This window comes from Chironomus tepperi, unplaced genomic scaffold (assembly GCF_022539635.2).
Source record: "Chironomus tepperi strain 1889 unplaced genomic scaffold, CSIRO-AGI_Ctep_v1 contig_244, whole genome shotgun sequence".
Classification (NCBI taxonomy): Eukaryota; Metazoa; Arthropoda; class Insecta; order Diptera; family Chironomidae; genus Chironomus; species Chironomus tepperi.
The window spans coordinates 1,914,383-1,939,060 of record NW_027226366.1 but is presented as its reverse complement, the minus strand read 5'-3'; the positions used below and the strand labels follow the sequence as shown (position 1 = coordinate 1,939,060).

General features: G+C 30.9%; 5 protein-coding genes across 10 annotated transcripts in view; 1 reads left to right on the top strand and 4 right to left on the bottom strand.

Moving 5' to 3' along the window:
• Lasp (LIM and SH3 domain protein Lasp) overlaps positions 1 to 11,859 on the bottom strand; it is a 29,989-nt gene extending 18,130 nt beyond the window's left edge. For 2 of the 3 annotated variants that reach the window (XM_070641148.1, XM_070641150.1), the window contains exons 1-2: positions 11,517 to 11,858; positions 90 to 184 (exon numbers count right to left, since the gene is read on the bottom strand). In XM_070641148.1, coding sequence (XP_070497249.1) covers positions 90 to 184; positions 11,517 to 11,585 — 164 coding nt within the window. In that variant the 5' untranslated portion in view covers positions 11,586 to 11,858. Of the gene's footprint in view, positions 1 to 89; positions 185 to 11,516 lie in introns of all 3 variants that reach the window. The other variant, XM_070641149.1, reaches the window with a different exon arrangement.
• Positions 11,860 to 11,993: 134 nt separating this feature from the next.
• Positions 11,994 to 17,042, bottom strand: spas (spastin). 4 transcript variants are annotated; one of them, XM_070641147.1, is made up of 7 exons: positions 16,986 to 17,042; positions 16,542 to 16,720; positions 15,178 to 15,348; positions 14,677 to 14,907; positions 13,647 to 14,117; positions 13,021 to 13,536; positions 11,994 to 12,439 (listed from the first exon to the last, which is right to left on the bottom strand). In XM_070641147.1, exons 2-7 carry the CDS (start codon positions 16,639 to 16,641, stop codon positions 12,255 to 12,257), a joined length of 1,674 nt encoding a protein of 557 aa, XP_070497248.1. In that variant the 5' UTR covers positions 16,642 to 16,720; positions 16,986 to 17,042; the 3' UTR covers positions 11,994 to 12,254. The 4 variants fall into 4 exon arrangements, with proteins under 4 accessions (XP_070497248.1, XP_070497246.1, XP_070497245.1 ...); XM_070641145.1 differs by having other exon boundaries at positions 16,820 to 17,011; XM_070641144.1 differs by having other exon boundaries at positions 16,542 to 17,011.
• A 419-nt stretch (positions 17,043 to 17,461) lies between these two features.
• Positions 17,462 to 18,596, bottom strand: LOC139091351 (probable deoxyhypusine synthase). The gene has a single exon (XM_070641391.1). It carries the CDS (start codon positions 18,553 to 18,555, stop codon positions 17,470 to 17,472), a length of 1,086 nt encoding a protein of 361 aa, XP_070497492.1. The 5' UTR covers positions 18,556 to 18,596; the 3' UTR covers positions 17,462 to 17,469.
• Positions 18,597 to 18,713: 117 nt separating this feature from the next.
• On the top strand, positions 18,714 to 21,744 carry MCPH1 (Microcephalin). The gene is made up of 4 exons (XM_070641532.1): positions 18,714 to 18,994; positions 19,064 to 20,550; positions 21,074 to 21,286; positions 21,356 to 21,744. Exons 1-4 carry the CDS (start codon positions 18,832 to 18,834, stop codon positions 21,662 to 21,664), a joined length of 2,172 nt encoding a protein of 723 aa, XP_070497633.1. The 5' UTR covers positions 18,714 to 18,831; the 3' UTR covers positions 21,665 to 21,744.
• Positions 21,698 to 23,913, bottom strand: LOC139091446 (lysozyme 2-like). Its single transcript, XM_070641533.1, has 3 exons — positions 23,723 to 23,913; positions 22,153 to 22,338; positions 21,698 to 21,982 (listed from the first exon to the last, which is right to left on the bottom strand). The coding sequence occupies exons 1-3, from the start codon at positions 23,796 to 23,798 to the stop codon at positions 21,762 to 21,764; spliced, it is 483 nt and encodes a 160-aa protein (XP_070497634.1). The 5' UTR covers positions 23,799 to 23,913; the 3' UTR covers positions 21,698 to 21,761.
• Positions 23,914 to 24,678: the final 765 nt, after the last annotated feature.

The window sequence follows — 24,678 nt, the reverse complement described above, 5'->3', positions numbered from 1 at the left end:
AGAGAACAACTAACGACATTGTTACATTTATTCAGACCATTACAGTCTGCACATTTTGTCATTAAAGTAAAATTAAGTGTTTAACTTACGCTTCACAATATGGATTTTTGTTAAAGCCCTTGTATGTTTTCATGTTGAGAACCATGTTGCATTCGGTACATTTGAAGCACGTTTTATGCCATATCTACAAATAATAATGGAAAAAGAAGAAAAAAGAACGATTGTTAAGTCATTTGTGTCTTTATGTGTGAAATAACAAACAATTCTGTCTGCAATTTAACACTGAAATGTATTAAATGCTTTAATTATGCATTTTACATTTGCAATATCTATTTAATGGGAACAAATATTTATTTAGCACTTTTTGTAGACTCAATCATGCGTCTCAATTTGCTGGCTTATAATTAATAATCTATCGTAAACTTTTTTACACACTTATTTGTAAGACTTGATGTTATTTTGTAAATATTTTGTCATAATATTGTCAATACTAAGCACAAATTGGTGTTAAGTCATTGTAGGCGTCGATATCTATTTCCATATTCATTTTAATAGTTTGTTTGTAGCAATTAATCGATGATATTTAGGCTAATCCGATTTGTTTGTTGTCAACGGTGTTTCCAAATTTGAATTTAATTGTTTTTTGGATTCTTTGTTAATGATGTTGCGTCATTTTATTGATACAATTGATTTCTAAGTAGTTTTGATTCTCTATTGACATTATGACACATATTTGACAATAAAGTCATCAAGTTTCTTACGTAATAAGCTTAATTTATCTGAAAATATTCTCCAAACCAAAATATAACAAAGTCATTTCCATGGGAAAAATTATTCAAAAAAAGTCGTTATAAAGAGATAAATCAACTGTGAAGTAATAATGCTACTTCAGTGATTAATATTTACATTCGGTCAATGGCTTATTGTTATTTTTTGTGTCATAACAGGCACATTTGCATAAAAAATGAATTTATATATTCCAATATTTAAATGATATTGTTGATGAGAGCATGCACAGCCTCCTTATCCCTCAGAAAGCTCAGTGTATGTGTCACTTTCACATCCATTCGTCTGATTTAGTAAATAATAATTTTTTTGACTTTTACATGGCTTCGTGTCTATATCGCATTACATGATGCTCAATGGATTATTATTTGCACATTAAGGTCGAGATAATTCTATTTAATGTCATTATTATCATTCAGCGATGAACCTAGTTTTTTGGAATTTAGGAGGGAAATGCTTGAAAAAGCACAAATTCCCCACTTTTACAGTTGCTTCCATAAAAGGCAGTTTGGAATTTTTATGACACCACGTTTTATCTTATCTTATCTACCCCTCAACATGTAATCTTATAGCAGGCATTCTGTTGTATATATTTTTTATATTTTGTCAATAGCTCCTCACAGCACCTTTGCCATTAATAGCTTCATACAAAATATTCAGTCTCACATGCTTAATATGATTTAAATTGAATGTGAATTTTTCTATTTTTTTCTACTTCTTTTCGTTCCATTCACAATAATCATTGTCGGGTGCGTCCTTGAAAATTAATTAAAAATGCGTAAATTAATCTATCTCCCATTTATTTTCCTCTCTCATTCTAGTATAAACTATAATTATCGTTTAAATCTATTTTCAGCCAACTTTAAATTCATTAATTGTTATTTTGCACTATGTTGGCTGTTAACTAGATAATTGGGTTGAGAGTTATTGGTGCGGTTGAATTTTGGTGCGCATAAACGATTTTTTGACGATTTTTCAAATTTCAAAATTTAACGGCTGTTCAAAATTTAAAATTTAACGGCTGTCTAAAATTCAAAATGTATCGGTTTTTGGGAATACAAATTTTGAACCGTTTTAGGAAGTTCAAATTTTTAACGAAAATTTAACGAATTTGAACTTCAAATTCAAAGCCACCCGAGACACAATTTTAACTGCAAAAATTCTTAATCGGGACACAATCTGACAACAGCAGAAAAAAGACAAGGTTTCATGTTAAGAATGTTAAGCAGCATGTCAAGACAAGTTTCCAACATGTCTTTTTACTAATCCGACAAGTCAGATAAAGTGATTAAAGAAAAATGGCACATTTACTTTAGAAATGTTGACGACAAAAAGGCATAAAAAATTGAAAAACAGAAAGTAAAATGAGTAAGTAACTTTATCTATCCAGCCATCCATCGATCATCCACCGCCATATATACAAGACTAAAAACAAGACATTACGTAATGATATTTTGTGTAACAGCGAAATGCAAATTGGTTTTATTAACCTACTTCTCTCAAACATCATAACTGAGTAATTTTTCCATCACATTTCCCATTCATAAATGATATTACATTATTTTTTTCAAAGGGAATCAAAAATGAATCGTTATAGTTTAGATGGCGAGATCATAAAAATGAAGCATAGAGTTCATGCTTTACATCTCAGCTGAGCTGAGTTGAAGACTTGATTGGAAAATATAAAATTGAGATTAGACCATGATCTGTTTATAAATAGGCAATTTAGTGATCGAAAGCAAAGAGAAAATGATTAAATTATTGTTTAACCTCTCCGAAGGTATAGATGGATGTTGGGAATATCTATCAAAGAGTCAAGTCATTTGAAATCTCTATTTTATAATCTAGCTGAAAATTGTTGATAATTTGTTAATTTTTATACGTGTTTTACTATGTAGGTTAAAGACGTTGATGAAATGGACGAGTGTTACTGGATATATAACTTTGGAAACTTGAATCACGTGAGATACTGAAGAATTAATTCATTTTCTCTGAATTGAACCAAAAACTCATCGATTTAACGGCTAAAAATTTGAAAATCTTGATGAAAACCACACAAATGTTCTAGAATACTACACTGTTGTATGGTTTTCAATTAATGAATTCAAATTAATATTGACAGTTTAGCCTCAATAAAAGAAAAATCAATTTAAAATTCAAATGAATCATCAATTCTAGATCAACACATAATTAGTCACAGTAGCGATGACAAATTCTTTCGTTATCAATTTTTCCGTGCTAGTTATGTACAACATAAATCAGTCATTCGTCCATAATCAAAGTGTCATTTATTTCTATTCATAAAAGAAAATCATAATTTCAATTGATCATGACGGAAGGTTTGAAATGAGCAGCGTAACATTAATTTAATATTGTCTCAAATATTATCGTAAGAACAAATTGATTTATGGAATGACTTTGACCATCAGTCATCAATTCCAATGACTACTATTCACACAATAGTCTCGTAATTTTGTTGTTTCTATTTTGATCTCACAGACGTGAAACAACTGAAAATAAATTGGATATAATAGTCGACGGTTCCATAAAACATATGGAATGAGGAATAAATTTCTTGTTATTATCGCTTTTTCAAAAAGATCCGAAATGAATAACAAAAAAAAAATGTAAAGTATGTAAGTAAGTCGATTGATGGAACAGCAAAAGAGAGTGAGAAAGAGATATTCTCCTCGTGTGGTAACAAGTAAACAAGTAAGCTGAATGAGTGCGCCTATCGACTAAGAAAATCGTGAGGTGTGGTTATGATCGTAGAATTTCTGATTTTAATAATTTATATAATTTTTCCTGTCTTACTTTATTTTATTACAGTAAAAAAATATCACAGAGTGTATTTGATGATGAGGTCGTGCACATTTCAATAGGCTATAAAGCAAACAAAGAGCGAATTTGTGTATGTGCACACATGAAAGTTCCAAATGATTTAGATTTGAAAAAATTGTGCAAAAAGTTTTAATTAAAGTACATTTTCGGAATGTCAAATGAGAGATCTTGATATGAAGTGTCATTTGTTAATGTATCTTACTTGTAATCACTGTCTAACTGTAGAAATGTTGAATTGAACTTGATTTCTGTTTTTGTTTTCAACTTTGTCACAAAATATTTTGATAAATTCTCAATTTTTCGCTTTAAAATTCTTGTTTCAACATCTTTCTTTAAGTTAACTATTCTTAGATTTGTTCATTCTTTCAATCAGTTCCAAATCCAGACGATTATTCAGCCCAAAAATTTAAGTTCAAAAACGTTTAAATTTCGTTGTATTCTAAACTTTTGCAATTTGGAAATTCCCTGTTAGTCATCAACAACTGATACTTTAAAGTCTGTCCTTCATTCTATATCATTGCAAACAGATCCAGTATTGCCTAAAGCAGTAAATTTTAAAGATCCAGAAGAAGTTTTTGAACACTTTTTTCAGATCTAAATCACTGTGTTTACCCTTTTTCGATCATCTAGAGTCTCAATATAATACTGTTGTATACTTAAATGCTCCCGTAAAAAGTATAATTGAATCATCGAAAAATGGCTTTCAATCTTCTTCTTTACAGTCGCTTTAAATGAACGATGGGCGTGTAGATGATGATTGCAATTTACAACACACACAGACGATCACTGGAAAGACTCTTTTTATTCCATTTGCTCATAATCACAATTCACATTCCTTATTATATTACTTATTTTGGCAATGTCATTCAAGGCTCTTTAAGTCATAAATAGTGATTTACTTGCTTGCCTTTTGTTGCTTCATAATACATCAGGCAAGAGTCGTGTCATGAACACACACATATTATGAAATATATGCCATGCGTATTCTGGTAGACAATATAAATGATTTAATAGACATTAATCTATAAATGCATTTTATCTTCTATCCATAAACACACAATGATATTCAATTAAAATGAATTAAACTTAATTTTTTTGTGTTAGAACTGAGACTGTAAATGGTTTTTTTTGTTTCGGTTACAAAAGAGATAATGTCTTATTTATATGCTATGCCTTTGAACTAGTTTCCAATTCTATTGTGCTGTTCATGCAACAATTAATCATTAATGCATGCACGTTACTTCACTTTTTAGTGCATTTTTAGCAAAAAATTGACAGATAAGCTGACTAAATCTCACATAACTCAAATGTTTGAATGGATTTTTAATGACGGATTTATTACATTAGATCGGTTACGTTCGATAGAAACATAAGCAACTTGAATGTGTTCATAATACATTGTTTTTAGTTAATTAAATTAAAAATAGATTTGTAAACAAATGAAAATTTATTTTGCAGGGTTATTACTTTGCGAAAATATTCAAATTTAAAAAATACGTTATCAATTAAATTACATTTGACCCTCACATCTGCCTCTTACACTATGCCTGCAATGAATTTTAATTATCAATTAACGTTTCACGATAGGACGAGAGAGAATTTATGACACATTATAATTAATTGTACGTCTGCTAAAAATGTCATCGACAGCAATTTGCGACATTCGAGATTATTTTACACGCGCGTAACAGTTGTTTTGCAATCAGAAACTTTCTAACTGCTTCATTCTTCTTCCATTAATCTGATTGAAATCAGATCAAAGTTCATTACCAAAGTTATAGTTCAGTTTCCATCACGAGATTGAGGCACAAATGGCTGTTAGTAATTTGATCTTGTAAAGTACATTACAGGATGAAAAGAAAGTTGAATACAAACTATACATCGAGAGAATGACATCAAGTCTTTTCACTAGAAATCTGCCTGCCTTCATTTTTATGGATGTTTAGGTCGTTAAACCCTCAAAAAAATCATATCTATATTCCGTGTTAATGATTATGATTTTTTTATGACGCAACTTAATGTTTATTTTATGCATCCAACATAAGTGTGACTATGTCATGCACATCTATAACATAATATCGACTAATTCGGTCAGAATAATTAATAATTAATGCCTTAATATTTTAATAAAAGTCAGTGGGAGCTATCGACTGCATGCTATGGCCTGCCTGCATCGTTAGTTCGCTTTCACTCATTTCCAGATAATTTAAAATCCATAGATATAGATATAGATATAGATAGCTTTATAGGCAGTGCTGTTCAAACTTATTTGTTGCACAGCACACCTTGATGGTAAGCCCCAATCAAAATCTCACACTGTTCATGGCATTTTCATAAATTGTCGGCAACACACTAGCGTGTCGCACCACACATGTTGCCCACCACTGCTACATTGGCACTGTGAGAGCTACAGATGTGTGGATGAGTGAGATAAAGATAGATAAAGCTGAATAAAAATATTTTTTGTGATGTAATGAGAGTCTCGTTGCTTGTAATGAGTTCATATCAATTGCATGCTGTAGCAGAAGCTGCTTACAATCATTTATGAATGGATTTATTTTGTGATCAGGTGCTGTTTTGTTGTCGTTTTGGGATTGTTGAGGCTCATTAGTAGATTTAGGGTTAATTAATCAATTGATTAGTGGTTTTTTGGCATGGAAAGTTGACAAGGTGGAGCATAACCTCAAAAAACCTAAAAATTAGCTTCAGTTCGATTAATACTAAACCTGCTAATTCCATTCTGATTTTCTATAATTTCCTTAAATAAGTAACTCTAAACTTGAAGACAACATAAAAATGCGCCTTAACCACATCCGACCAGTGACTTTTAAACTTGATTTTCTTTCTTTTTCCGCAAACTCATTGGTATTTCTCTATAAACATGGCATTATTTCTTCTTTTCCTCTTCTTATTTATAAAATAAAAACTATAAAATATATAAAAGTAGATTGCATGTTGACGGAATGCGCGTGTTTTAAAAGAAAACTGCTTCCGTAAATACAAGACATTCCAAGATATCGCATAAACTACAATGAATGGTCATAAAGCGGTGTTAAAACTAGAACCATTAATAATCTCTTTATCTGAGCCGTGTACATGAATAATAATATAAAAAGTCAAAGACTAATCGGACATGATCAAACGATTACAAATCATTCAACAATTAAGCTCATTTATTGGGTAATGCTTATTATGTAGCCTTGATTATGTTACAGGCTGGAGTTCAAAATGTTACAAGAGAAATTATATATTATTATTATTTTATAAAAATATGGTGTGGAAAGAAGAAATCATCAATTATAAAGTACGGTCGAAAAGTTCCTAAAATCAGAAAATATTTAGCTAATTACGTCATCTTTCGAGTGGTCTTGTGAACACTTTACTATTACTAATCACATAAAATTGTGTAGAAAAATATATTGAATTTTGTGTAGGAACTAAAGTTTTATTTTTAAAGTGCTGTTTAAGCTTTTAAAGTTCACTGTTGATGAACTGATAATTGCTATTTTTAAATCAGTTGCGCATAAACAAGATTTTGGAATTTACAATTGTTTATGTTTTTTCGCTGTGTTTTGAATATTTTTACATGAATTGATGAGGTTTGTTGAGTGATTAGAGATGCTTAGGAATTTACATGCAAATTTAGCTTTCAACGGAATTTCAAAAATTTAAATTGTGTTAAAGTTCAATTTTTGAATCCAAATTCCGACTTTCAACATAAACTTCAAAAATATTAGTGACGGTTGAGACGCTGCAAAAATTTTAAAATTGAAATTTTAGTGATTCCGAGAAACTTTTTTCCTAATCCGTGAGAAAATTCATCTTATAGACTAAAATTTTCTAATTTTTAACGAAACGTTTACAAAATAATCATAACCGTTAAATTTTAACGAAAGCTTTTAATAGTTCATAAGTGTTTCAGCAGCAAAATGAAATGACTTAAGCACTTGAAAATCCATTTTTAATCCAGAATGATCACTCTTTCACTTCAAATAGCAGCAATAAATCCAGACTACAGTATTGTTAAGAACAGAAAGAGAGAAGAAAAATTGACAATAATTTTGCCATATATCATGCATTTCCTTTCCATGCCTTCAGTCTTCATTGATATTTTGTTCATCCACAAGAACTTTATAAGCATGAATATAAATGATTTTTTGCTGCTAGGAAATCTACAAATAACCGTTAAATGACTTTGGCACACGTTTTGTGGATGTATAAATATATATTTTCTGGTTCAATAGAGTAGATCTATTTCAACCAGCTGCCTGCCTTAATATACTGAAAATTGAAGTGATTTCTTTTCATTAAAAATGCTGGATTTCTTTTTTCTCGCTTTAAAGACATGAAAAAAAAAATTTATTTTTTAGTTCCACTTTATTATTCGCAGTAAATTTGGGTTGATTCTCAATGGGGAGATATACATCTTTACAGTTTAGTTGACAAATACATCCTCTATTATCAGCACAGACTAGTGTATGCAAAAAAATGTCATGATAGACATAGAGAGAAAATGAATGAGATGTCATCATTAAATATGTAAAAAATACAGTTTCAATGTAGGTACAACAACAACAACAAAAAAGCTGTTCCTCTTTCACATGCAAATTGAGACTGAGTGAAATGATGACGACGAAAACATCATTTTTTTTGTTAAATATAAATGGGAAAGAAATCATCATATGTTTTTGTGTATAGAGCAGTGATGGAACCATTTAAGTAATAAGGAAATGAATCATAAAAACATTGCTGTGTTGTGCTGCTGTTGTTTGTAGTTTTGCTTATTTTTATGTATATATCATTCCCCATGCACTATATTCTTTTAAGCTCTTTTTTATGCAGAGTGAATGCGGCATTTTATTCACTTTAGCTGGATTGTTGGCTAATTGACTATATGGGAATTTTTTTCTTCTTTCTCTCGCAGCATTACATGAAAAATCGATGCTACAGACTGTCTGGATCTTTATGGAATGATTTATGTTGTCATTTAAAGGATTGTGACATTGTTTATGGCTTTTCAAATGGTAATTTAAAGTGACTTTTATGTAAATTTAATGATTTGTTGACATTTTTCACTTTTTTTGCTAAAATGTTGCTGAAGTTCAAAAATTTCAAATTTCAAAAAGCCGTTAAAAATTTCAAATTTCAAAAATTCGTTAAAAACAAACATTCACTTGTCTTAAGTGCGTCTCTAAACCATTCACTTCCGATAATGTTTTATTTTTCACAATTTCAATTTCTTCGAAACGAAATAAATTCATTAACTTCCCAAATACATAAACATACACTGAGCATTAATGGAGAATTGAGAGTGCATTTCTCTTTCATTTGCCAGACCCTGCTGCTTTTATTGATAAAGAAATTTATTTTTTGAAAATTAATTCCTTTTTTTTGTCGATAATTTCACACTTAATTGATTTTCTTTTCTTCATTACTCGCTCGGCTAGAAACAAAAAAACGACATTTTTGTGGTGAATATATGAATTTTGTGGCAGCTGATAAGTAGGCAAAAAAAAAATACAATTAAATTTAATGTGTTGATAGGAAAGTACGGAAAAGAATGCTAAAAGCCTCAAAAAAATAAACAATAGCATGTGGGCACTTCCACCCTAAAAGAGAAAATTCTCTTACTGGACATACAATCATTGTTAATTGTTTGCAACATGTAACAACGTGCCTTCTAAAAATAGACATTAACAATACACACATCCAGGTGAATACAAGCATACGAACCAGCAGAAGAAGTAGGAATAAAAAGAACAATAATAATGAAATTCCATTGAGAAATGACTTAACTAAAATGACAAATTATTTCGTTTCGGTATTTATATGATCTATTGTTGGATATGTCGTCAATGACGAAAGCGCATTTCAATGACACAAAATTTAACGGTCGAAAAAAATTCATTCAAATTATCAAAATTGCAAAATTTGATGAAATAACGGTCATTAAAAATTTGAATTTGATTTCACCACAAAATGACAGACAGACAAAGTGTGAAGAACAGCGTGTTCTATGAAAAATGCACTAAGAAATGTATAGGTACGCACAGCTTATAACAAGAATTTCCAAATAAAGTAATGATGACGGTGTTGAGTGAGTGAGAAAGGAAATAACAGGAATAATATTTGAATTCATCAACAAAAAGGGACAAGAATCTCTCACTTTTTCGGTGTATTTAAGAAGACATTTCGGAAGCAGTCTTTACACAACTGTTTTCTGTATTTATGTTATTGTTGCAAAGTTTGATTTTTGATGACCTTGAAGCTGTGCAAACAAGTTTTTTTTCCTTTCCTACATGTTTCAACTTGCTTTCGTATCATTTCAAAATTTTTAAAGTAAATATTTGAATTTTTTGTGTTTTGTTTGCACTCATATTTTGATAATTATTCCAAGAAGCAGGACAACAGTTACGAAATTATCAGAAATTCTTTCGAGAATGAAAAAATAACAACAACATACCGCATTTTTGTGCTATTGGAAGTTTGAAAAAAATATAAAATAGACAAGAATAGGAGAATGTGAGATTATAAGAATTCAATAATAATATTATTGAGAGAAGTATGTATGGCAATACATACACAAGAATATTTAAAGAAGAAATGGTAAGAAAAAAAGATACATGTAAGGCTGTAATCCGGTTTTTCATGAGCATACTCTCTTCCTTTTTTTCAAGAGTAAGTCGAAAGTTGATTCTTTTGATAGCGCAATTCCCTAAAGGTGTGTTATAGGGGTGAGCATCTCTGAATGCTATAAATTGATCAATGAAAGTGATGTTCTGGATGCTGTAATATTTGCTGGATCTTGAATTTTTAGGAATTTAATGGATTTAGCATGTTTTCTACTGGGATTTTGGAAATATGAATCAATTCAACTTATTCAATGGATTTCAATGCCTAAATGCAGAAAAAGACAAAGATAACTTGATTTTGTATCTTATACTTCACAAGAATACGCTTCAAAAATCTGCAAATTTCACAAGATGATGCAATAATCTACATCAAATGAACTCTAAACTGAGTGTGCCTTGTAAATGAAGCCTGGCCTTGACCGTTGAACTTGAAAAAATCCTTCAAAATCCAATTCAACCTTCAAATTCCAAGTCAAAATGCATAATTTTGGCAACGCTTCAACACAAAAATGCGGCACAGAAGAACCTTGCAAGATTAAAAATATCGATGATTTTTAAAGCCTCCTTGATATTACACAATAAACGGCTCTTATCGCACCCAATATTTTCGTCTTGGAAAAACATTTAATTTGCACTATAGTCGCTTGTATAATTGACATTGGAATGTTTTTAAAATATAATATATTTTATAAACATGTATGTATATTAGGCAGGCAGGCAGGCACACATCAAACAAAAAGGCAATATATCTAGAAGTTGAGAGCGAGAGAATGACTTCATCATAATGCGAATGAATAATAATTAAGTTAAATTTTTATAGCATGAAGGCAGCAGCAGCACAAAAAAGAGAGGCGACACAAAGTATTTTTCTATGCTGCCTCAATTTTCGGTTAATGAAACAATAACGAGAAAATAATGCTGTTGCAAAATTGTTAACTAAATAAAGAACAATCATGACACTTTACCAGCAGAAGAAATAAGCAACAGAGCGAGTTGTAGATGTTGGTGACTCAAAATTCACACAATCACATACAATTCTTTATAATCGAAAATAAGAAATCTTTCTGAGTATGTACATATAAGAGACTTTGGCTGGAGAATTTTTTTTTTCAGATAAAAATGTGTAAAAAAATACTTATTGGAAGAAATTAGACTCTCTGTTGGACTCGAATGGCCATTAAGCAAAAAAAATATTTTTTCCCATTATTTTTTGCAGACATTTTAATGCTCAACATCTCGAATTTATATCCAACATACTTTGTCAAGACATTTCAGCTCCTCGATTGGATACACAACTTTTAAACAGCGAGCACAATTTTTACTCATTTTGATTGAATTTTTTTTCACTATGCGCTTTTAAAGAATTTAACTTTTTTTTATATTTTGTGTAATTCACAATTTCTTTTGTAGATTTTAACTAAGTTTAATTCACTTTTACACCAAATTTATTTATAAACTCACGAGTATCGTCTTAATTTTCACTAATTGCGAATATTTTATGCACTTTGTTACTTTTAAGCCGGAAAATAATGAAAAAAACCGAAAAACATGAAAATCGTGCGTCCGATTATGTTGAAAGTCTAAATACAATTGAACAAGTTTATATGTAGGATGAATGTTAAAGCCCCTCGGTTTATATGTTGCTCAGTTTATATTTTATACTTCAGCACTATCCTTAATACAGCAACTCTTATTTGCAAAAAAAGTAATTTCTATGTTTTTAAGCTTTAAAAATCTTTTTCAGCATTTTATTTCATCTTTAGTATGAATCAGCACAAAAAAATGTTTAAAAGATAGTCAAATACAATTAAAATTAATCAACACATGAGTTACAATAGATATAAAATGTGAGTGTAGTACAAATGAATCTTAGTGGATGCAATGTCTTTTCTTCCTTTTTCTTCGTCCTTTTATCAGACAAATTACTTTTTTAAAAAAATGATTAATTAATTAAATAAATAAAGCAGCATAATAATTTAATTTAATCTAAGTCTCTTAATTCTTTACACCATACTCCTGCGACCACCTCTCAAATTCCTTTAAGCTTGCTGGACCGACCGACTTTCGAATCCGTTTTAATGAATTTTGAAAATCTGACATTGTGATGCTTCGAACTTTTGATAAATCCATTTCTTTTACTTGCTCTAAATCAAGCCCTCTAATCGGTTCCAATGCTGCATCTATAATTGATATAATTATTTTTAGAATTTTTGTTTAACAACAAAAATGTTGTGTTGCTAAGCAACGGAATTTTTGTGTCACTTTGTACACATCGCAAACGAATTTTGAAGGTTGTGCAACAAGAAATTCTAAATTTTTGACTGTTTCGTAACAGAACTGGGTCAAAAAAGTGTGTCACATGGTCGCGCTACATTTATGCAACATTTGTGATACAAATATTTGCATAAAAAATAAGTCACATGCTTGCGATACATTTGAGACACAAAAATACATGGAAAGACGGTTGTGATAAATCTGTACAACACGTGAGACACAAATTAACACTCTAACTTAATTGTGTTATAAAAGTGAAATTAGCCAAAATTATCACAAAATAGAACCACTAAAAATTAGAAAATATTACTCAAATGTCTCGCAAATTGACAAAACAAAAAATCGTATTACATTAGAGCAATACGTGAGTCTCACATTAATACCACTTAAGTGCTACAAAACCTCAAAATCTCATTTACAGCATGTAATATCAAGTGACACTTATTTTGAGTACATGTGTCATACAACATTAATAACAAGAAATTACCTCTGGCTAACGCAGTCAAGTCAGATCCCGAATATCCATCAGTAGCGCGTGCAAGTATCTTTAATTCATCTTCTTTAAGCGGACTATTTTGCTTTTGCAAAAGACTAGAAAGCAATATGAGTCGTGTGTCAAAATCAGGAAGCGTGACATAAACTCTCTTTGGGAAACGACGAAGCGCAGCTTCATCTAAATCTGTCGGTCGATTAGTGGCAGCCATAACGACAATTTTCTCACTCTCTGAGCCGTTTGTCGGAAGTCCATCGAATTGTATAAGAAATTCCGTCTTTAATCGTCTCGATGCCTCGTGTTCACTTTGACTACGTTCAGATAATAATGAATCAATCTCATCGATAAAGATAATTGATGGCTGTAGTTCACGCGCAACGCTAAATAATGCTCGAACCATTTTTTCACCATCGCCCACGTATTTTGAAGTCAATGATGCAGCCGATATACTAAAGAAAGTTGCAGAACATTCATTTGCAACTGCTCTTGCCAGCAATGTTTTACCGTTACCTAAAAATAAAAAAATTGAATGAACAATGCACAGTCATGTTTAAGAATTTAAAATCCATGTTCAGTCAGAGATAAGTTAATTAAGGTAATAAAAATGCAAAACAACATACCTGGTGGTCCAAATAGTAAAAGTCCTTTTGCTGGTGTTCTCAATCCAGTAAACAATTCAGGTCGTACAGCTGGCAATATTACCATTTCTTTCAACGCTTGCTTTGCTGCCTCATTTCCAGCAATATCATTAAATTCAACCTTCTGTCCACCCTCAATTATCTCATCCATAATCGTTTGTACTAGTTTTTGTTCAACACCTTTAACCGAAATTATATTTTGTGTAGGCTGTTGTCCTTGTGGTGTACGAGATCTTAACGGCGGCGTTGCACGTCCAGAAAAATTTGTCTTTCTTGGTGACGATGAGCCTGATGCTGAAAATTGTCGTCGTACAGCAGGCGGTGTCGCCGGTTTTTTTGGAATTGTTGTATTGTTGACATGAGTAAGTGCTCTAGACATGTTGCGTGGCAATGTTTGTGATTTATTCATGATGGTTAGATTAGCTGGTCTGCGACCTGACAGCTTACCCGTAGCTGTATAAATATTTAATTTAATTAATACATCAAAAAAATTCATGTTAATCATATTAAAAATAACAAAAAGTGAAATGATATAGATACTGATTATCAAGTCAAAAAGGAAGTATGTATAAAAATTGTTAAATGTTAATGAAATAAATATACAACAAAAAATAAATTAAGAAAGAAGAGCGACGAATGCAGAAAATAGGGACCAACCAATGTTAAATTTTTCATTCATTTTTAAGTCGAACGTATGCGTATGGATTGTGAATTAATTTACAAGCACTCCAATATGATCTTTCAATATGATAATTATTTGCTGGGTGATTCCAATGAATAGTTTTCAAAAATTTCATCTTTACTTAACATGCAAAGAGCTTGAAAAAAATAACTGTCAAAAATAATTTGAAAAATAACGGCCAAAAAATATTCAAAATTTGTCCGTTAAAAAAAATAATTCAAAAAATAACGGTCGTTAAAGAAGAAATTTGCTGAAAAGCTTATTCGTGGAATCATCTCCGATTAATATTACTATTATTACATCTGTTTAGGTATAGTTGAGTTCTCTTACCTTCGGAAGACGTAGTTTTTGAAGTGGAATGATTGCTGTTTTTAGTATTATTAAATGTCACAACCTTTTCTCCTTTATCACTGCATGCATACTCATTGACCAAATAAGGCTTTTGTAAAGAGCTTTTACGATTCGTTAAACGATTCATTTTGTCTGTGACTGATTGTACATTTGCTGCTACTTTACGACGTTCCTGATTCAACAGTTTTGTACGTTCAGCTATCATTAATTCTGTATGTGTGTTATTATGTTTTATATTAATAAGGAAATCAGATTCATATACATATGATACATGTGCGATATAAATAAGGTTGTTTCAACGTTGGTTGGTTTGGTACGAGAAAAAAAAAAATAAAAATAAATAAAATAAAAAAGTATAACTTGATTAAAAATGATAAGGAAATGAAATGTTCACACATAGATGCAATTAAAAAAAATTGGAAGTGGAAATCTAATTGTTTTATCTAGCATGGAATAGCTAATTGACCGTAAATTACTTACCTAAGAAGTTTAATCTATCTTTAGCCATCGCCAAGTTTGTTTGCATTTTATCATGAAGCCTTTGCGCTTTTATCCATTTCTCGCCCGTGCCTTGCCACACATCTATGTTGATTCCACGAGAAAGTTCATTGATGCCTTCTTGGTAAAGGTTGATGGCAATTTCCTTTTGTTCTGTATTTTTTGCGAGAATCATAAACGAATATTTCCGTTTTTAATGATTTTCATGTTATTTTGCAGGATATACATAAATTGTTTTTTTTGACTGTGTCTATGTGTAACATAGCATGCAATGTTATGACTTTTATGATTGCCTATGGTACGAGTCAGCGACTAAAGCGCATTTTTCAAAAATATTGTCTAAGGTTCAAATAGATTTTGAAGATTAACGGTCGGAAAATATTTGAAAAATAACGATTCGAAATTTTTTGAAAATTGAACAAATTTTGAAATTTAACGAAATAGCGGTCATTTTAACGAAATATCATTGTCATTTAAGGATAATTCACAGCTTAGGAATCGGAACGGATAATTCACAGCTTAGGAACTAGAACTGGAAGAGCGGTCTACGAAAACTAAAGAGCTCAAGTTACAGACACACAAAGTGCAAATAAAAGCTACACATCCTTAAGAACATGCACTGAAAAAAAAGAAAAATGGATTTTTTCTTCTTTCTCTCCTTGTTTGGGGGAGTTCCTTTTCTTTTTGTTTCAAGTCATGACAGAGGGGGTGAGTAAGGTGCCATTCTTATTGAATAAAAATTCTAAGTCACTTTTGTGTGACTTGTACTCATGTTTCATGACGTCTCATGAACACAGCATGTAAGAAAAGAAGGCATTGAAGTTTTTTTGCGCGGAACGAAAGGAAAGGTTGAAAAGGCACAATAGAAGAAGAAAAGTTTGTTAATTTAATAAAAAGGAATAAACATTTTTAATGAAATGATGATAGATTACGGTAAGCACTCTGTTGTGCATATATTTGATAATTTGCCAAAACATTTAGCTTTCCATAGAGCTCCGACTCATTTCGACAATGATGTTCCAAAAAAGAAATCACCATAAGGTCAATAAAATGTTAGAATTGTACTAGACATGTGCAAAGAAGATTTAGTAAGTTCCAATGACATCATCGTTAAATGTCTCTCGTACAATAAAAAGCTTGATGTATTTTGTATGGATTGTTTTGTGTAGATTTTGATGACAATATAATGAAATTCAAATATCTTGAGACTAATGAATAATTATCAGCGTGACATGTCTAGCTTATAATCACACACAATAAAACCTTAATCTATGGATTTATTCTAAACTGGATCTTTTAAGACTAACATTTTAGAGGGATTTAACTAATGACATTGAGTAGCTTACCTGAATTCTGTGTTTCATCTATTTTCAAAGCTTGCGAAATATACTCAAAGGCTCTTTTATGATGATATTTCTGTCTCTGTAACATGTCCATTGAATCCATTGTTGTGTCAATATCTTCGGAACCATTCACTGTTTCCAAGTTAACTTCTTCTGTTTGATTTGACGGCTTATTGAGTATTCTTGATGAGGTATTATAAACGAATTTTAAAATAATAAATAATTCAAATAATAAAGTCTTTAAAATATTAAACACAAGAATAATTGGAAAAGATAATAACAAAAAAGTTTTTCGCTCTTTATCTGTAACATTTCCACTGTTTTTTGATGGGCAAGCATCCGTTTGATTCTTTGTCTTGCGAACCATCACTTAATTTAGTTAAATCTATCACTATTTGCATTTATTTCCACATTTTTCTTGCTTTACTTCTTTTTTCCTTCTAATACCTTTTATCCACTAAAAAGCTTTGTTATTTTCAGCGCGCTGTAATCTAAAATAACGTGTGAAGTCAGTCACTTTGTCCAGATTCCTGTATTTCTATTTTAAATCACTGTGACATTTAAATTTTGGACTTTATTTGTTTTCAAAATATCTCAAAACCATATAAATGTAAGAATTGTATGGTTTTGTTGAAAACTATTGTAGTGTTTTCAAACATTTTTTAATTTAACTGACAGATTAAGGATTTGAAATGTAAATTACCGTTATTTGTTTAAATTCATCATGTTTAACTTATTTAATTTCAATTCATGTTTTATGCGTCTTTTACACAATTATGAAAGCTTTTTTGCTGATACTATCACAATGAGCAACACTAAGCAACAGGAGCAATTTGAATGCTGACAGTTGGAAAAATGTAATGTCAATCAGAAAAGGATACATACAGCCTTAGTTAAGTTGGTATTAAAAGAAAATTGTTCATTTTAAAGTTCATTTTTTTATTGTCTGTGAATAGTGAAAACTAGCAAATGTCTCAGCTATTAAAAGCGGAAGAATAATTGATGCTTCCCCAAATATCTTCACTGGATTTGCATCTGGTTTGATTTTTCCAGCAGCTATACTTTCATCAGGATTGGCTCCACTGTCAGATCCGTCATATTCTACTGCTGTATTCAAAAAGACTGTATATTCAGCACCATCTCGGATACAGTTAGCCTTCATTAAGTGATGTTTAGAGACTCCAGCTCCAATTGATAAAATTCCAGACTTAATTGCCTTCATTGCCATTTTATTGATTCGTTGAAGATCATTTAAAATATCGAGAATCAAGCCTGGATTTCTAAATGAATGGAAGTACATCATATCACCTAATGATCCGTCTGTTAATGCTGGACAAAATATAGGAATTTTATTTTTGGCTGCCCAGTAGCAAATTGATTCCTCATTGTCGATTCTTTCGCCTAGTCTTTGAATGACTTTTGATGGTGTCCAAATGGTTCCATTTTCTTTCTGTTCTTTAAGCATTTCATCTAGTAATGGCATTACCCAATTCTCAAATAAGCAATAATTCTCGTTTGGAACCAACAAGTTTCCGATTCTATTGATTCCTTTGTCTCTTAATTGCTTTCCATCCAGTTCAAAAGATCCAAGATAAGTTGGTGCCATACATTTTATTAAATCCTCTTCTATTCCACCAGCAGTTGAAACAATACAATCAACAAGTTTATGCTCCACAAGGAACTTAACATTATCTCTTAATCCACTGGATACAATATTTGAAGTGTATCCAATAAATATTGTGCATTTATGCTTTCTTTTTATGAATTCATCATCTTCATAGGAATCCTGTTCATCCTCATCTAGTGCTTCATGTCGATCTTTAAGCATTTCATTAATTTCATTTACTGCTTTATGGAAATTTGTTGCTTGAAATCCCATTTTGCCGAAATTATTCAATATTTCACTATAATTAATTCCCTGATTAAAGTCATATCCTTTGACTGTGTCCGATGTTGCCCCTAAATCATTTGTAGTCTTCTGAAGTACTGCATTTTTAGCTAAATCAGGTTCTGCCATATTAATTTAATAATTTTAAAATTTACAAACTTTTATAAACACAAAATGTAAACAAAACCTTAGCAACCGTCATTTGAAATTTGAATTCTCAAAACTTTACAAATGTTTTTTGGAAACTTTCAAATGTTTTTTAATAAATCTCAACGGTCATTTGAAAACAAAAGCATAATCTTAAGAAACATTTTTGTTAAATATTTTAACGAGGAAGTATATTTTATATCTATTTTATACATAAATTAGTTGCTTAAGTGAGTGTCCACAAGTAAGGAATGAAAGATGATCAATTTAAATACGCCAAAGCAACAAAATCGTCGTAAAACATTAATGTCTCTTGAGACACCAACTTACGTAAGAAATACGCGAAGATCTACTTTAATTCAACGAACTGAGCAGTCTAAAACACCTTTGGTGTTGAGTCAAGAGCCTAAGCTATGGACACGTAAGTTAAAATAATTTAAAATTTTGTTTTTGAAAAAGTTTTAAAAAATTTAATTAATCGCAATTTTAGCACCGCAAAATACTAAAAATGCAGAGCAGTTAACAGAAACTCCAAAAACCAGATTATTAGATCCAGTTTATGAAAGAATTCAGCGAGATTTAAATAGTCCATCGGCTGCAGCACGAATTCGTGCACAGCGGGCATTGAAGTCTCCAGGCTTTCGCAAAGCAAATTATCAGATTTTCGATGTTCCTCATGAAGAACAGGACATAATAACAGCAGAAGAACGACAACCATATGTTCCAAAAACTATGAAAGAAACTTTTGCAAATTGTCGCATTTATGTTGAAGTTCGTACTGGTGATGATAATAGAAGTGCTGGAATTAAAAGTGTGTTATTAGGTGAAGGAATCAATGTTAATGACAAACTATATAAAAACACCACTCATGTAATCTTCAAGGACGGGTTACTCTCAACTTATAAACAAGCACAAAAAATGGGAATTCCAGTCACAAACATTTTATGGATAGATGCATGCAGGAAGCAGCATCGTTTAGTCGATCCAACACAATTTCCAATTTCAAATAAGGAACGATATGATAATCCTGAAATTTATGGACGTGTTCGTCGTCAAAAGTCAATGCAACCAGAAATTAGTAAAATTGTAACTTTACCAAGCAGCAGAACTAAGAAAATTACACTAATTGATTCCAAAGAAGATGATGATGATGATGTGACAATCACAAATGATTCCGACATGTGTGAAGAGACTGTAAAAGACTGTACTGAAATGGAAATGACTGGAATTAATAAAACAATTACTAATGAATCCATAGAAATAGTCACACAAATTGAAAAGACTGCTGAAAAGTCTGAACCTAATCGTCGCTTAACGACATTCACACCACGTCCAATGGAACAGACAAATCTTGAATCACAAGCATGGAAGTCTGTTGATCGTCGTCGTACAATAATGTCATCACAATTAGGTGAGGATCTCACACCTAAAAATACATTAATTTCTCAAACGAGAAAGAATTTGATATTTAATTCCTCAAATCGTATTGGAAGTGCATCACGTCGTAGTGTCTTAGATATATCGATGAATATTTTTGAACTGAATTGCAAAGCAATTAGTGAAAATAAGAAGAAAGTCGATGACGTAACTGAAGAAACTGATAATCAATTAGACTCGTCTAAAAACATTACAATAACTCAAACAGTTAAGCCTGCAATTGTCCGTAAACGTAAATTATTTTCAACTGATCATGATGATTCGATTGAGTATAAAGAGAACTGCAATACACCCGAAAATGATGTTAGCATTAAGAAGAAATTAAAACGTGATATTTCAGCATCGACAAAGACAATTAAAGTTGATAAGAAGTCAAAAATATCTGGAGCATTGGATCGTCGCAAGACAATTTCATTTTTTAAGGCTAGAGATAAGATTGATGAGTCAAATGCTAACTGTAAATCGACTCCAACAAAGCCTACACCTAAATATATTGTTTGTACTAATATGACTTCTGCTGATAGGGAAATGGCTCAAGCTGTGAGTAATGACTTTTAGTTCCTTTTATTATTTTTTGCTTCCTTTTTCCTGATTCTATCAGGTATTAATATTTGTGCAATTTGTAATCCCATCCTTAACTTCCTTTTTGAGTCAAAGACTCATCTTGTCATTTTGTAAACCCGTTCCTTACAATTGTGAAAATAAATCGTAGTGAATTGCTTTTATATTTTTATATTGCTGCATGTTTTGAGTGATTTACGATTTGAATTATTCAGTAGATGTGCATTTTCCTTTGCAAAAGCTTGGATGAAAATATAACGGTTAAATAAAATTTGAAAAATAACGGTCAAATCAAATTTGAAAAATAACCGATTAAAAATATTTGAAAAATGACGGTTAATTTTTTTGAAAAATAACGGTCAATAATGAGCATAAGATTTTAAATAATCATATGGAATGCTTTAGGAAAATGTGCTTGAACTCATTAAATATTGTGATTAAAAAATAATTATGAAAAAAACCCTTAAACAAATTCCTTTGAAAAAAATTTTAATAAAAATAGGCGATAACAAAGCTTGGGGGAATTCTCGAAAAAGAAGTGACTGAAAAAACCACTCACGTCATTACTCCAAATACTGAGAGAACAATGAACTTGCTGAGAGGAATCATCAGAGCATGTTACATCCTCAAAAGTGACTGGATAACTGAATCTGTTAAGGCTGGAATGTTTCTTGACACGACTATGTATCAGCATGAAATATGCAACAATCAGAAGGTAAATTGACTGCTTACTTATGATTTTACGGGAATATTTAACTAATTATCTTTTATGTCCTCATTTTAGATCTGTGAACGGTCAATTCTAGGCAAGAATTTCAAGAATCATTCATTCTCACATTACGGACCATTTTACATCAATAAAGACACAATTGATAATTTAAAGAAATACGAATATGTCAAGGAAATTATCAAGCTATGCAATGGTAACTTGACGTCCAACATAAATGATGCAAAAATGATAGTCAGTGATCGTCCTTTGATATTACCACTTAGTCTTAAGAAGCCAACTGTTGTCATATCCACATACATTTTTGATGCAGCAATGCAGGGTAAATTGATTCCAAATGCTAAGTACATACCAAAAGTAGCATGAATTTCTAATTAAATAGTGTGCATTATTATTATATTTTTTTATGTTTTTTGATATTTTTTTATTATTGAATAAAGTTTAGCATGCTGTGCTTAAAATATTAATTAATCTTGTTTAAAAATGTATTTATGCAGTTCTCAAATCTCGTCTGATATTTATACTCTAATTCTCCTCGACATCCATATCCACCAAATTTATGAATTCTGGCATAATCGAAGCAGTCAATTTGTCCATCACCATTACAATCTTGTCCAAATCGTCTCATATAGCCTTGAATTGCACGGGCTGCACAGAATGGCTCATTTACGCAGTTTGAATATGCTAAAAATATCAGAAACATATTAAAGTCATGATCTCATCGTTCTCAGTTCCTGCAAACTGTAAATTTGTTTTTTTCCCATCGAATTTTTTTTTATCGCTGCATCTTCCCGGAATTCAGGTTGTCATCGTAATTATCATAAAAAAAGTATGTAATAAAAATTGAAATTTACCATTTGGACTGTCAGGTGCTTCTCCTTGCTGTGTTGGCTTACCACCATCCGACCAATAAGCCCATGTAATTCTAAATAGTCCACAAACATCACCAGTACATTTTAAAGTTCTATCACATTCGGAAGCAGCTTCACAAATGCATCCTAAACAGACATCCGTAACGGGTAATGCTGTACTATTTTGCACTGAAATAATAAAATAACAGAGAATCCCACACGATTATTGTCTAGCAAATTTTATTACATTTATATAAAGTCATTGTCAAGTTAAGCTTAGTAGTTGTACATAAAAGGGAAACTCATTTACATTGGCATTTCTGATTCTGTGAAATTCACATTGATGTGAGTAATGCACATTATTTTAATATTTATAATAATGAAGATAAATCATTGAATTGCGTGAGCTTCTCACTGCTGTTTTGTTATTGAAATGACAGATTTTATTGAGTTAAATTAAGTTGATTCAGAGAATCGAAGACTATTGAGGGATGTTATTGATGCAATTAAGTTTAATTTCAAGCTTTTAGTGAATCAAATTTAAAATTTATGTTCAAAACCTTACAATTCCTTAAAAATTCTCAGCAAAACCATTCAATTCCAACTTAAATTTGAAAATTTACCGGTTTTTAACAGGCAATATTTAAAAATTTCAGATCAAAGTTAAAAAATGCTCAAAGTTCAAATTTAGAACCCTACAATTGCTACCAAAAATTTGTAAGGTTTTAACGGTTTCTCTTGAGTTTGAATTTCCCAAAAATTCAAATTTAGAACGTTACAAATTCTTTTAAAAAATAAGAAATTGTAAGGTTTTGATCGGCGTAAATAAAGATCCAGTCAACTTAAATCTCTGCCTATTTGATGCCATTTGACCATGAAATGTCAAGATTCCATTGAAAGAACATTCCAATGATTATAAGAAGACAAACAACCATTCATTGCAAGTGATATCACTTACTTTAATGTCAGATTAAGTTGACATTTCATGTAAATAAATATAAATGTAACTCCTGCGTGCATTAAGCTTCACAGACACAATAAATGTACCTTTTTATGACTAGTAAAATACCGGAAATTTTTTACAGCACTATAGACACATTAAACATAATGCCAGAAGATATTTATTAATGAACATCAAAACAAGAAGATTTAAATGCGTGCTTCGGCGACAAATAATTAAATTCTATTAGAGCTTAGTCACTAACTTGTTTTTTGCTATTGATCAAATAAATCTTATTTGCTTTTCTTTTCAGACTTTGTTTGTCTTATTTATAGCTATAGAACCATTGATGTTTTTTTGTGTATTCTAAACTGGATTTGATTTTTTGCTTAGTTTGGCATATTTGGAGCAAAAAGTTGTAATTGGAAGTGATTGTGGAATGTCGTTTACAAATGACATCCTGGATTAAGGTACGAGGTGAGTCAAAGCTTTAAGAATCAATTGAACTTCACAGATGTCAAATTTCATGCAAATTGAGGTTTTCGGACTTTAAAAAGTAGCACAGAACTTATCAAAATTGTACTCAAAAAACAGCAATCAAGGCTTAAGGTCAATAATTATCAATAAACTCACCAACATGTGATACATCTGCTGATGCAAATGACAATAATCCAATAACAACTATTACACTAACTTTAATTATATTCATGTCTTGTTTTTTTGTTTCTAATATTCTAATCCACAAATAATTGATATGATTACACTTTGTATAACTTGTGAGTCGATGCACTTTCTCACTTCAAAAACTCACGCGCAACTGAATTAACTCAAAAACTTGGCATTGCTTTTATAAAGATTATTCTCTTGCTCCGTAATTCTCTCAAAGAAATTTTTCATGTATACAAAGACAGAATGAATGTGATTTAAGCTCCGGGAGAATGATGATGACATCATAAGAAATTATGAGTGGAGTTCTCGTAAGTTTAAAATAAGGAAATGTCTTCTTTTTTGGTCAATTTATGGATGAAAGTCACGATTACCATCTAAAAAAAGATTATTCTCATTCAAATAAATTAAGCATGTAAAGAAGAGAGAGGAACCTTAAAAACTGTATACAATTTCTTGTTTCTTTATCCATTAAATCCAGTTTTTTTATAGATCTGTTTGGTGAACTTCTTACTTTCATTCTACGTGACACATTCCATTGGTAATTTCAAGTTTGGATTATTCTAGTTGCTTTGTTGCCTGACATGCTTTGTAGTTAGTTTTGGGACTAGAATATTCATTGATTGAAGGGATTTTCTGGGTTATTTTTAGATTCTTGGCTTTTGGATATGATTTTGGATGATTTCTTTGTGTTGTTTATGTTCTTTGGATATAACTTCATGTTTGATTGAGAAATCTGTTATGTTTTGATTATCGGAATGTTCAGAATCAATGAACTTATGATCAAATCTTCTCAAAAGATGATGTTGTTATCTTCCAATGGATAAATGTTGAATCTACGCAGAATTTGTTTGAAATTTCGATTCATACATTTTGACATCCAGCGTCTTATGCGTCGTAGTTAAGACCATACTCCTGTCCAA

What these genes read in the sequence shown, in the direction of transcription:
- spas (XM_070641144.1), bottom strand. Translation starts at nt 16,905, where the DNA reads ATGGTTCGCAAGACAAAGAATCAAACGGATGCTTGCCCATCAAAAAAC. An exon ending in AAAAACTACGTCTTCCGAAG is followed by an intron (nt 14,118 to 14,676) that starts GTAAGAGAACTC and finishes ATATTTATACAG; the next exon opens with CTACGGGTAAGCTGTCAGGT. An exon ending in TTTACTATTTGGACCACCAG is followed by an intron (nt 13,537 to 13,646) that starts GTATGTTGTTTT and finishes TTTTATTTTTAG; the next exon opens with GTAACGGTAAAACATTGCTG.
- LOC139091351 (XM_070641391.1), bottom strand. Translation starts at nt 18,555, where the DNA reads ATGGCAGAACCTGATTTAGCTAAAAATGCAGTACTTCAGAAGACTACA.
- MCPH1 (XM_070641532.1), top strand. Translation starts at nt 18,832, where the DNA reads ATGATCAATTTAAATACGCCAAAGCAACAAAATCGTCGTAAAACATTA. An exon ending in AGAGCCTAAGCTATGGACAC is followed by an intron (nt 18,995 to 19,063) that starts GTAAGTTAAAAT and finishes TCGCAATTTTAG; the next exon opens with CACCGCAAAATACTAAAAAT. An exon ending in ATAGGGAAATGGCTCAAGCT is followed by an intron (nt 20,551 to 21,073) that starts GTGAGTAATGAC and finishes TAATAAAAATAG; the next exon opens with GCGATAACAAAGCTTGGGGG.
- LOC139091446 (XM_070641533.1), bottom strand. Translation starts at nt 23,798, where the DNA reads ATGAATATAATTAAAGTTAGTGTAATAGTTGTTATTGGATTATTGTCA. An exon ending in AGCAGATGTATCACATGTTG is followed by an intron (nt 22,339 to 23,722) that starts GTGAGTTTATTG and finishes TTATTATTTCAG; the next exon opens with TGCAAAATAGTACAGCATTA. An exon ending in AGCACCTGACAGTCCAAATG is followed by an intron (nt 21,983 to 22,152) that starts GTAAATTTCAAT and finishes TGATATTTTTAG; the next exon opens with CATATTCAAACTGCGTAAAT.